Source organism: Vidua chalybeata, chromosome Z (genome assembly GCF_026979565.1).
Source record: "Vidua chalybeata isolate OUT-0048 chromosome Z, bVidCha1 merged haplotype, whole genome shotgun sequence".
Lineage (NCBI taxonomy): Eukaryota > Metazoa > Chordata > Aves > Passeriformes > Viduidae > Vidua > Vidua chalybeata.
In genome coordinates, this window is record NC_071570.1 from 72,132,804 (window position 1) to 72,146,557 (window position 13,754).

The 13,754-nt window shown below is 39.2% G+C and overlaps 1 protein-coding gene across 1 annotated transcript in view; it reads right to left on the bottom strand.

Annotated features, from left to right (window-relative positions):
• The window catches only part of MCC (MCC regulator of WNT signaling pathway), a 195,131-nt gene that overhangs the window by 10,713 nt on the left and 170,664 nt on the right, over window positions 1–13,754 (bottom strand). The window contains 3 exon segments of the mRNA XM_053932546.1: window positions 4,455–4,552; window positions 5,507–5,713; window positions 11,528–11,762. Of these exon segments, the coding sequence (XP_053788521.1) occupies window positions 4,455–4,552; window positions 5,507–5,713; window positions 11,528–11,762 (540 nt within the window).

A 13,754-nucleotide genomic window follows, 5' to 3' on the forward strand; every position in this document is an offset into this window, starting at 1 on the left:
AGGTCAGCCCTTGAAAATATGCAAGCTTAAAATGCCATCACGTGGAGTTTATGGGAATTTAAAATAAAGGAAAGTGGCTTGATTTCTCTCTCACTGACATTGTGTCAGGAAGTAGTCACTGCCATGCCTTGGCCTAGTTTTCTATTGAAATGTTTGCTCTCTGAAAAGAAGTGGACGTAAGAGTGCAACAAACATTGTACTGTCTCAATAGACACCAGGAAGTTATGGCAATAGGATTTGTTTTTTATGTCCTACTAGAAATACCTGCAGCTTCCACTCCAGAGAGGTGGGACCACAGCTCTGGGCAAAATGTACCTTTTGTTAACAGAAGAAAAGCTCTTCGCCAGTCCTACTGATAACTACTAATTTCCTCTCTCCACAGTGACTTCACAATTAGTAGCATCATTCACTACATTATATCTTAGTTTAGAAGTCATCAGGCATGGTAAATAAAAAGTTCCTTTGCAGTGTTGCCAGATGGAAAGTCACTCTTTTGTGAAGGAGATACTGAAACATGTCTAGACTGACATGATTCATGTAATCCTGCACAACCATCAAGGATAATAATTTTGTGCCAAATGATGATGCAGCTGAGGTCTGAACAGTCAGTCTAGTTACAAAGTGTTTTGCCTGCCATGGTCCTTGCCTAGTACTGCTAGATCCTTCCTGACCAAGCATTTTAATGATTTATAAATTATTCTCTAAATGTATGAATAAAATACAACCCTACGCAGACAGAAAAGCTATCAGCAGCTGGAAATACAAGCATAGATCACAGGAGGACCTCAACCATCAAAACATTTGTATCAAGGCCTAGGGAGAGGAAGAAGCTTCAGTCTTGCCAGCTTGGCCATTTTTCACAGAATGGAAGAAAATAGTAGAAGAAAATACCAGCTCTATCATCATTATCATCAGCCTTCTAAAGCAGAATGGAATTCTTACTGCCTCTCTCCTGCCACTTGTAATGCATTTACCTGCATTAATGCATAACCTGGTATATGTCTACTGACTCATATAAGTCATGTACAGTGCTCCCTGCCCTGCCCCAGCAGAAGAGAACAAACCAGTAAGGAAGAGAACTCATTTAAGGTCTTCCCTCAGAGACTGCATCACGTGTCTGATTTTGCAGTATTCAACCAAATCTTGTCTTATAAAACTGGCCTCTGGCACAATCATCAAGGTGTCAGCACCAGGCCATGAGGCTGCTGAGAACACATTCCTACCCTCTCAAGAGTAAGAAGCCTGCCAAGAAGGCTGTTTATGGATGTGTATGACTCAAGAAAGAAGAGGCTTTGTGCCCATTAAAGCACTTCATCATTCCATTAAGAAAAGAGAGAGGGAAAACCAAAACTGTTAAAGGCTCTGGCAGAAAGTGTTTACGTTTGGCTGGAACAGGATATGTCTGAATTAGTAAGCTTAGCCTGCAACACCAGAAATTGGTGTAACAGATGCAGCTTTAACCACATAGGACTTTAAGATAATTTACATTTCTCCCAGTTAGCATAGTGACCATGTAAAAACAAGTGAATTCTGTAAAAAGCTGATAAGGAGGAGTTTTAATGCTGAGCACTACTACAGGAAATCCTGACTTTTCTAGAACAAATATGTTATGACCCAACAGATGAAGAACTACTTCTGCCTTGAATTTCTGCTGATGGGCACTACCAACAAAAGTTTCACAACGCGCTACTGGATTCCAGATTTACGAAAATATCCACATCTGCAGAGAGAAGCTAGCCTGGCTCTGTGGATGAGACTGTTCTGCTGTATGGCCATTTGTAGACTATGAGCAAATAAATGCTTCCAAACTACACCAAAACCCAAACTGTAACTATGTCCTGCTGTTTTATTTGGGTTTCACTCTGTTTCAATTAACTGAAAAGAACCTGACACTTTAACAACAGCAGAAGGACAGAATGGGAAAGTAGCAGAGGGGAGAGCAGCCAGAGCTTTAGTCTTTGTAATGATGGGATAAGAAGGGGACAGGAAGTAGGGCTGCTGATCGATATCACACACTCTGATAAACAGACTCAAAAACCAGTGGATTTCTGCCCCTATCTTTGCAGCTGTTGTCCCCTGAACCAGTGTCTACTGCCTGGAGAAACAACAGGGAGGACCAATTGCTGGACGTATGCACCAACTGTAACCAGTCCTGAAACACTCCTGAATGCTGGCATTTAGATACTGCCTCTGGACCCCAGAGCATGATATGCACTTGTTTCACATCTCCCTCCACCTCTGCCTTTCAGCAAACACAGCTACTGGGACTAATACCTTAAATTTTGTATTCTGGTCCTACTTCCTTGGCAGGTGAGGAGGATGCACTTGTAGAGGAGAAAGGACTTTGATCAACTTTAGAATTATTTTGTGGATTTGTGATGGTCTAAATATCACTGTGATATTTGAGGACTCATTTATCCAGAACAGCAGTTAGGTCCTTCTGGTATTTTTTAGCATAGCTGTGGCTAAACAGGTTGCAGTAAGCTTTCTCCATGTCCCAGACAGACCTTCAACTGACTTGCAGAGACAAGACTTCAGGGTAAGGAGGGCTAAGCATGCAGCCTGATCTGGCTGGCACACTGATTAGGGAGAAAAATACCCTGTCCACACAGCTTGCAGGAACTGTACTTGAGCCCCATTGGCAGCAGCAATCACATTTAGTACAGCTGTATTTCCATTACACAGAGAGCCTTCACAATTTATGTACAGTCTAATCCGATTATTTTTCTTCTCCCTTTCTGCCTGACAAACTGTACTTGCAAGGCCCTTGGCTAGAAATCCATGCTAATCAACTTAAGGCCTAGTAGATAAAGCAAAGTTGTTTTCTCTGTGTTGTCAGCAAACCACATTTCATGACTGTCGCCCTGGTTATCAAGAGTTTTCTAAAGCTTTCTGAGTTTACATTCTTGTAGAGAACTTTCTCACACAACTTTCTGTAAACAACCTATTGTTTTGCATTCTTTCATAGAGGCGGAGAAATTTGATGTACAGGTAGTTTGTCCACTGTCGTTGGAGAGGTGGCACGTTCACCCTCCAATCCACTGGCACCTTTTGAGAACTATAAAAGATTGGAGTCAGAAAAAATAAATTAGTCTCTTCATCGTGACCAAGGCTGTGGTGTGTCGTTTTTGCTTGTGTCATCTGGTGACACATGACTATACTCAAACTTCTGCTAACTAAGGTCACTGGCATCTTCTCAAAATCCAGGAGCAAATAACAAGAGCCAGAAGAGCAGCAGCTTGAGAGAAGGGAGAAAATGCTGGTGGAGCAGCTCACACCAGTGAGCAATGTGGGGGATACAGGGGAGGGGAGGCCAATGGCTCTCTGCAATGTTTATGTAAATTACTTTGCTGATGGGTTTTATCCACCCACATACAAATGACAGTTTTGATTATTTTACCCACAGAATTTTGTTCCCTGCATCATGCAAACTAAGTACTCAGCAACTGCCAGACTACTAAGCAAATGGTATGAAATGTATTGATTCTGCAGTGGTAATGATCTTACATTTTTACATAATGCCTTTCAGGCTTAAGTGTCCCTAGGCACAGCACATGTTGCACTTAAGAAAAAAAGCACCTCAGGAATGAAACACCACAGCTGCCTGAAAGGACATTCCACCATCAAAGAAGGTGCACCAGTAAAGCAAAACACATTCTTAGCAGCATTTTGGACAGGTTCTAAATATAAGAACCAGATTAAATACCAGACAGCCATTTCTTCGTAAAGGTGGAACAAGTATTGAAACAATTATCGAAACTATGAATTTCTTTGTCATTAAGTTTACCAAATAGCTGGTGAAGGAAAAACTGCTGCACAAACAAATACCTAGCTAATGTATAACTGTATTAAAAGATTAGGCTTAAAACCTGGCTGTTGATAAAAGCTGTTTGTCAAGACATCAATTTTCTCTCCCATTGGAAAGCTAATGCCTCACACAATGTCATTTGTAGTTGAACTGTGGCTCCACTTACATACTCAGGAGGCAAATGGAGCATCTGAGTCATCAAAATGCCTGCAATTCCCACTCCCGTAACTCCTATCCAAGTTTTAACCTGCGGCCAGCCTTCTTAACCAAAGATCAAACTTCAAATCCTGTCTTTACTAAATGTTCTCTTTACACACAAGAAATGTGTCATGTCACTGTTTTATGTCTCATAGTCTTGCCTGGTAGTGGTCATTACTGCCATTTCGAGGGTTTCTTTTATTTCTAAAATTCAGCTGAATTCTGGAGAACCTCAAGGAGAATGGACTTGAGCACCATGTGAAAGCAGCTAAAGAACAACAGCAGGAGAGAGGGGAAAATTAGAAGGACTTTGATAGTTTTCCTTCTCACAGGACAAATCTGTGATCATTCTTCAAACCACTTGAGGGTTAGAGTGAAGGCTCAGAAATAAACCTTTCCCTGGACCTACAGGACAAGTCCTGACCGTGGTGAGGGAAGCTGTGCTTACCTCCTGAGTGCATTTGTCAGCTCAGCAGTCAGTTCACTCTCATTGTATGGTCTCAGCTCAGCAAGTGTTAGTGGTGTTGCGGTGCCATCACTGCATTCCTGAGAAGCAGGAAAAGCCACCTGATTAGAAATGACTGACCATCTTAATGAGAGAATTCTGAAAACACCTTAGTTCAGAGTACCTTTGAAATGAAGGTGAAATAGACAACACAATGCTACAGCAACACAACAGTGTATCATCATACCAAGAAATGTACTAACAGATTAATACTTGACAAATGCTTCTAAATGTTTTTAAACCACCACAGCTCATCGACTTGCAGAATTCTGCTACTGTGTGCAAAACTGCCACTGCCTTCCTTATATTTCTTTTGACACGACACATGAAACAAAGAGGCAGTGGGATCAAGAAATTTAGATGACATATTGCCAGGAGCAAGGAAGTAAGACATTATGTCTCGGTTTTTGTTTTTAAACGCATTATTGACATTTTCTGAGGACACAGCATTAAAATAAAAAAAGTTTTCCAAGGTATTTATTTCTTAATGCAAATTATTACTGCAAATGCAGCAATCTGTTTATTCTGCATCATTTTGCATTAAGGGGAGAAGAGTCTTCATTCTCAAATTGTTACAACATGACTTGGAGAAAGAGATTGTCATTACAATGCCCTAAACGCTGCATAGAAATGAGTGGTCATATTTTCATATTTTGTGTTTATGTGAGAATGTTATTTTGCTTAGACTCCCTTCCAGTGTTTCCAGTAAGTGGCAACAGGCAAAACACATGCTCAACCACAGTTAGTTGTATATCTGGCAAGACTGGCCTTGTGGTAGTCCTCAAAACACCCTTATTTTAGCCCATGCTTAACACCAATTCTGCAAAGTCCTCAAGTCACAGCATGGAATGAACCACCTTACAACTGGGGAAGAGAGAAAAGATCTGCATACAGACAAAATAAGAGCATGATTAACATGCTAAAGACTGCAATAGGGATGGGAAAGGTTTCATTAATCATTTTTGCAACTTTGGAAATGTAGCTTGACTCCCAACCTTGCCCAGTTTGTCTCTGCTTCCGCTGCTGGTTGAGCTGAGAGATCTCATTCTCTGCTCTTTTTGTTCTTCCACTTCAGACTTCAAGTGCTCAATATGGACGAGGTAGGCCTGCTCCTGGGCCTCTCGAGTGCTCAACTTCAATTCCAAAGCCTTCTTCTCCTTCTCCAGCAGGTAAAGCTGTGCCTTGAGCTCTGCCATCTCTTCCTGTTGAAGAAACATTGTATTATCACATGCTGCTTCATGGGACTAGGTACCTAAAGGAAGATGAGGTTAAACAAGATTTTCATCCCCTCTTATAGCCTAAGTGTTCTTTTCATTGAGAAAACTATCAACATCCAGATGACTTTTTATAATCACATTGCATATTTGTCAAAGACCCATATATCTTCAGTCTGAGTAGGATGAGCCGTGCCACCCTTTTATCATCTTCAGGAATAAGCTCAGAAGTAACATTAGAATTAGGCTATCAGAGATCTGAGAGAATTGCCACAGCTGTTGAAATTTCTCTGGTTCTACTTTGTCCTTCAGAGACTATTGTCTTAAAAGCAGAAGTGTATGACTTTGTCAAACATCTCCCTAAAGCAAGATTTCAGTTTCTTATTGATATGCAAGAATTAATCTCCTTACAGTGGAAGAGGTTGGAGAGACCAGGACCTATTCGTGCCCTGTAATACCAGCCTCTGTGGTAAAATGAGTTATGTCAAAAAGATCAATTGAGTATGGCACCATCAGATGTCCATTTATAATTTCCCTCCCCTAGGCGGCCAGAATCCCAAGTACACACAACTTGAGTTCAACAGAAAAATGCATTCATTTATTTTCTTCCCTAAATACAATTCATAGCAGATGGACACTGGTACTTGATAGAAAGAAGCTCAATTCTGAGAGCTCCTTCTTGCTTTTGACAGGGCTGTCACCTATTGTAACACAATGTCTGCTGCCTAGGGACAGACCTCTGTTTTAACATCTGACAGTGGTTGGGCAGAAGTTTAAGAGCAGGGCATGACTGCAATGACCCTCCTTTTCAGCACATGCTCCAAGACTCCTGTGAAAGGAATAACTCCTGGGTTATTCCTGAACCAGAAGGCTCTTTGTGATTAACAACACTTCAGAAATGTTTCTTGTACAGAATGCCTAGTTGTTTTCTATACCCAGAAAATCCAATATCCACAAAACCTTTCAGATAGTACTAATACATAATTTATGTTATGTGCTTAAAACCACCATTAAACAAACAAAAGACTGCCAAAACAAAACAAACAAAAACCCAACAAATATACAAACAAACACAAACAAACAAACATCCCAGAATCATGTTTCCACTGTTTAGCTTTGCCCTTGGTCACTTAATGGGTGAATACTAAGTTCATGCAGACATTTTCTGTATTACATTTCTCTTGTTCACTGTGTAAACACCTCTGAAAGACAGAAGTTTCTTGTTGTGTGGCCAGCCTAGGAACAAGTCACTATTTATTTAAAAACAAACAAATAAACAAACAAAAAACCCACAACCTAAAAAAAAAACCTAATCACAAAAATAATAGAGGCATCTTGCTTTATTGCTCAAAAATAATGCTGTTCATATTTTAGCCATTATTAATAAATGTTATACAAAACGAAATCTTTACATGTATTTAGACAAAGCTTTTATGTTGAAGGGAATCTAAGTTCCTACCAAAAATCTACTGTCTGGATTAAGAGTAAGCAGTGCACATAGGTGTATCACAGTTACTACAACCATCACTGGCTTATTCAGAACCACACAAAAATAGAATCCGTATCTTAAAAACCCTGAGGGGCTTGGAAAGGTTTGTATGAGCTTTAAAGTCATTGATTTATTAATCTGTGTGTTTGTGAACTGAAGGTTAGAAGCACAACCAGTTTCATTCAATGTGGTTTACATGAATTTAGATGTTGGGCAAACTTACCCTAATTGCTTCTGTCAACAGTAAAAAATGTAAATAACACTGATAAATAATGATGGGGAAATTTTGTTACAGGAGTTGAACTGGATAGTCTGATATACTCAAGTGTATGCATTTAACTTCTTACGTCTCTACTTCTAAAACCATTAATCTACTTAGACTTCTTAGTGAAGGCTGAGAAGAAATTTGAACAGAGTATTTTGACACTTGTATGAATAAAAGATACTTTTGGCTGTCTGTGTGGGATGGTCATGACAAGATCTTTCCTGGCTAGAGGATGAATCCAGGCAAATTCAGCCCAGAAATAAGGGACATTTATTTCCTAAAATAAAAAGGTGGATTTATTCACTACAACAATGAATCTGTGGAACAGGTTTTTCTCATAATGCAAAGATTTTAACTTATTTAATTTTCAAAATTTTAACTTATTTTAACATATCCAAACTCAATATTAATTTGACAATCAATGTGTAACTCCTTTATTTATGAAGACAGTAAGATTAGATCATCATATATGAATTCAGCAGTTTGCATCCTGTCCCAGAAGACATATAATGCACCTCCCATATGTTAGTTACTTCTCTCATGTCAAAACAATGTGACTTGGAAATAAAGAAGCAAAAAAAAAAAAAAAAAGCAGGGGAAAATTTAAAAAGCTTGTGTCAGCCAGTGTCTTACAGAGGCTCATAGAGAAGGAACAGGAGGAAACTGAAAGGCTGATGATGGTTAAAATTTGATTGAAGTTAAGGATTGTGGTATGGACCTATGCAATGTGTGAGGCAGAGGGGTAGCAGCCATTTTGGGAAAATTCAAGTAGCTCACGTTTACTTAGAGAGTCAATATGCAGCAATTTTTTCCATGAAAATATGTTTCCTAAAGACTTCATCTAAATTTAATTGAAATTACAGTGCCACCTTTGTATATTTACTATTTCCATTTTCTTCCAGCTACAGGTTGCTGTGAAGCATTTTTGCGGTTTAACACACCTGCATCTTCAGAGTGTGAGCACAAGTGGCATTCACTAAATGAAACCCTGAAGGAGGAGGGAGGTAGCAAGTGTCCCTCTTCTAGGGGATTGCAGAAGACTTAAGACAATCCATGCAAATTCACAAGCTTCAGGAATCAGATCCAGCAGTTGTTTTGGGACTAGTTGATTTATTATTGAGGGATAATTTGTACTTGCAGTCATACTGTAAGCCTGATTTTGGGCAAAAACTTGAACGAAAATTAAAAACTTCTGATCCAAAATAATCAGAGATACCACAGAATTCTCAAAATCAAAATTCGTATTTGATTTGGTCACACAGGACTCTAATGTGGCAAGAAGTTTTTAAAGTCACAAAAAGTCATGACTCTAGGAGAACCACAGTAAACAAGGTGGGATGTACCAGCCTTCAGAATTAAAACAAACATCACAACAGATAAATGTCATGCTCTAGTTAACTGTATTTCACTGTACAAATCTGTAAGAGCATGAAGGGCTGTAACAAAAGTGGACAATTGAATTCTTAACATTTTCCACCAAGAGACTGTAGTCTCAAAGCACATCATGAGCAACATTATCAACACCTGTACACAAAAAAGGAAAAATTATCAGTGGAGAAAGCTGAGACTTTTTATCTAGATTATGTCCTTTGAAATGCAGAAAGGCTGTAAACCAAGAATTATTTACATCCATCAGAAGTAATCTCCTTGCTAACTGGGGCATGACAACAACTGACCTCAAAGCAAGACTACTCAATGATAAACCTAGGATGAGAATGTATTTGGAAACATGGTTAATTATTGCTTGAAGCAAAGAACTGAATTTTATAGGAGTACTGGCAGACCACTAAGTCTTACGCTCTGGATCAGTAAAAAGTAATAATGAACCCTCAAACTGCCTTTCTAATTAATAATGAAGAAGTTTGTAAAGAATGTTGTAAAGGTATTTCAAACTGATGAGGTGATCAGTTTTTACTGGAAATCAGAAATGGAAGGTGTCAAAAAATGTGGCAGAGATTCCAACACAGAACCAAGTTTTGGGAAAACAGCAGGAGATTTTTAGACCCAGCAACGCAGGAAATCATCAAGTAGCTTGGTAGAGCTGTATTATCCTTGCTAAGAATGTAGAACGGAGAGAACAAATTAAAAATGCTAAACAATTAAGTCTTCTGCAGTCCATCTGCTTCCAGTTAAATAAAATACTGTAAGGAAACTTAAATTTTCTGTTTATCTCAGAAGGAGGCAGATGCATATGCTGTTCTGTGTAAGATACATGTTTCATATAATTGATACAAAAAATATACTCAGAAAGCCAAAGTGGGTCCCGACCTTAGGTTCAACTCTGTTCTAGCCTGACAAACAGATGAGGAGGTGTAATGCAGATAAATCACAAGTTTTCGCAATTGAGTTTTCACAAAGTCTCTTTCAGAAACATAAGGTTTTCCTGCAGCTGTGAATTTCAGCAAAGTACAAGAAATTACAATGAATAACAGTATTGTCAGTTTCTCTGTACTGCAAAGGGCTGAAAATAACTTCACACTCCTATGCAAAATGCGTGTCTATTCTGTATGCACTCCACACAACCCAGTCAAGAAGAAAATGTTCTTCCAGAGGCAATTCATGCAGTGAAAACCCTGCCAGGTCCAGCCAAATGGATGCTGTGTGTCAAAAACAAGTTAGATGACTGTTGTGGGGACAAAAGAATTACCAGCACTCAAAAGTGTACCAGAAATTATGATATGCAACTGCTGGCGTTCCTGACAATCAGGGAAGACAAGGCCACTACTCACAAGGGATACAGCTCTGCAGTTTGCCCTTACCTTTAAATTAAAATAAAGTTAGAAAAATAAAGTAAGTTAAAATTGAAAAATAGAGGTAAGAATGGCATACAAGAGATTTCAGGAAAGATATGGATGCCAAAAAGGAGAAGGAAGTGTGATATCTGAAATACACATCTGATTATCTACCAATATCTTACATTTCAGCTTGCATGCTTTAGTTGTGGGGAATATATTGCTGCTAGTCACAAAATATTCAAACAAGTAACATAATTTTATATCTCCCAACCTCTAGCAAGCAATCTTTTCTGAACTGCAAATAATGAATGCATTATTGCAAAACTGTATCTGCCATCATGGAAAAGCAGCACCACTAAGAACACAGTTATCATCACCAGGCTACCCACTTAGCCAGAAGCAGTACATCTGAACAAAAATCTCTAACTTTAGAAGCTCATGAAACTAGGATGTTCTGTCCCACTCAATATTAGGATATTCTGTCCCATCACCTGACATTTCAGCAATTAGTTGGCTAAAATATAGAAGTTAAACTTAAACTGAATCAAAGCCAGACAAATTCTGAATGCAGACATACACTTGTATAGCCTTTGGTATGTTCCTACATTTTAGTTCACCTCTCAAAATCAATACAGAAGACAGACTTAAAATGATGCAAGCTCTACACCTGGTCAGTAAAGATCAGCTTTTCTAGACTACATTTTAAGAGCTGGATATATAAACCAGGGTTTTCTCCAAAACCCTCTGTTAATGCAAGTCATTACACACCCTACCCTTTGCTCAGTCTCTGGACTGAGCTACAGATTGCAGCACAGTGCCTAGAACAGCTCAGGACTTGTGACCAACTGCCAGAGAGCATTAGGGATGATATCTGACAGATCATTCCTCCTTCCACACCAATATGAATTTGTTCTGCTTCAGCTCACAAATATTCACGATGCATATTTGCAAGCTCATAAGTAATGAACTATCTCTTGGGAAGTGCCAAATCATGTTTTTTGGTCATCCCTGAGCAATTCAGCTGCCATATCTCTCCAAAAGAGTGCATCTGCTTTGTCAAGAAGAGTATTCCAAGTTTAGAGAGACAGATGAAGTACTCCTAATTCAGAACACACATAGCTCATCACTGCTAATGCACTGCCTTCTGTCGCTTTCTGACTACTGGACTTTCAGTCCAGATTATGTGTTTCAACAAAGTTATCCTTTATTACCCAGTGACCACTATCAAAGCCTCCCGTGTGTGACTGAGCATGTTTTGTGACACAGGGGCACTGCCAGCAGAGCAGCTCCCCTCCCAGTTATGAATAAAATACCTTCATTGCCATGAGTTCCTGCATCAAGACTGCATTTTCCAGGTCCAGCCTCTGGTTGTCTCCACGTGGCTTAACATCATAACTAAGAGGATCAATGTGGATGCTTTCCAGCTCCAGCATTGTCAATTTCACTGCTGCCCTGTCGTTTTTCAGCTGCTGGATGTAATCCTTCAGCCGCTGCTCATCCTCCTTCGTAAACTCCGTGTCACAACTGCTTGCGGTTGAGCTGGTAGTACTGGAAAGACAAAGAATGGTATTAGAAAAAAAAATACATTTGAAACAAAATCCTAATTTTTACATCAAACATCCTCCCAATACTTCATCAACCTATCTGAGCCTTAATTAAAAGCTCATAGAAAGGAAACAGATGTAGCATGGGCTGGACACTGCAATGTGAAGTGTGACAAATTCAGAAAAGAAATTAATTCTCTAACCTGCACAAGAAAATTGAATTATGTGAGAACTTCTCTGCAAAGCCAGATATTTACTGATGTCTAACAGAATTACTTTATCTGAAATGGTGTCTTCTGAAAAAAAAGTGGTGGATTTTTTTATTCAAAAAGGAAAAAAAAAAGCTATTTAAGACTTCTTAGCAATAACAGCACAGCAAGCTGCTTAGACACTGCGTCTTCTTTGAGAAGAAGCATCTGCTAAGAAAAAAGAATGAACCTAGACTTGATCTATCTCTTCTAATGACCATACCAGTTATCACCTCAGATATTTTAATGGACACTTTTAGGAATCAACCTAATGAAAAATCCACTGGCAGATGCCAGAACTTTCAGTTCATGTGAAGGTGTACTCCTCAGCATTCCTTCAGGGCTAGAGTGATTTAAAACTAACCAATAGAGTAGCAGGAATTCTAATAAAAAGTCATCATGAAAGACTTGGTGTATCTTCTGAACAAATGAGGGCCCCTTACTCTGCCACGTAAGTGTTTACACAGAGATTGCAGAAAGGGGTAATAATGTCATTAGAGCAATGGGGGCTTGAGTGCTGCCTACCCACCTCTATGCATGCCAGTGCTGCAGGGGGCCCAGACTGACACAGCTGTAGCATTCCAGAGCTGAATATAGTTGCAATAACACTAAAAGGAAAATAAAATACCATGTTGTTTCTATAGCCTCACTCAAAGCTCCCTGCTGTCTCCTGAGGTCCTGTAATCAGCTGCCGGGTGAGGGATAAGTCATCCATTAACTGTGCCTGTCTGGAATGCTAGATGATCTCAGTTATCAGCAGGGGAATAAATCACTTTCTGTATCAAATTGCACTGCTGTTCAACATTTTTGTACTAAGAAAAAAAGTCCCACCCGCTAGATGGTGTGAGAGCCAGGATGATATCCTAAAATATTATGCATGTGCAAAGGGGAAGCCTATCAAGACAGGCTTGATTTTTCTCTTTCCTTTGGATCTACTTCAGCTAAAGCTACACTGTGCTTTTAAACTGCTTCATATAATTGCCCATCTTTCCACAAATTCCAAGCACAGCCTTGGAGAAGATAGAGAATTGGCAGGTCTACCAAGATTTCTCAAAATCCTTCCCCCTCATGGAATATTGTATTACAGCTCTTTATTACAGTTCTGTGTTAATTTCACATTATTCCCTCCTTTTCTGAGCAATAAGAGGTGCCTGCTATAGTCAACATAACTGTAAATTGGTCTTTGTTTTTGTTTTCATCCATTTCCTTCTGCAATGGCGCTTAAGAGCACTCAGTACCCATATGCATAGAAACCCTTTCAGGCTGAAACAAATTTTTGTTCATACTATTTCTTGATTAAAAAATCATGAAACACTTACTAAATCCTGCTTTACTGAGCCTAAAGGCATCTGCTGAATTAGATATTTATATAAAAAGAATGGATAGACAATGTGAAAAGTACTTTATTCTGTACTGAAGTCATGTTGTAAGTTTCTTCCTCAGCACCCAAAGACTGCAATTGCAGAGCTTTTCTGGATTAAATGTAAAACGGCTGTTGTTAGAAGAAGGATAGCTTTAAAAGTCTTGGGGCACAAAGACCTCATCTCAGTCTTTGCTAGAAAAGGAAAGAAAACCCAGCCTTCCTGCTGCAAATGAAACCTGAGCAAAAAAATGCTGAAAGTTTATTATTATGTTGAGCTGGACCTCATACTCCATGCATATTCACAGATTTTGGCCCTTGAAGACCCACAGTTATGCACATATATGTTAGGGGACTGGAACCCAAACTGAGTAAGGCAGTCTGGGCT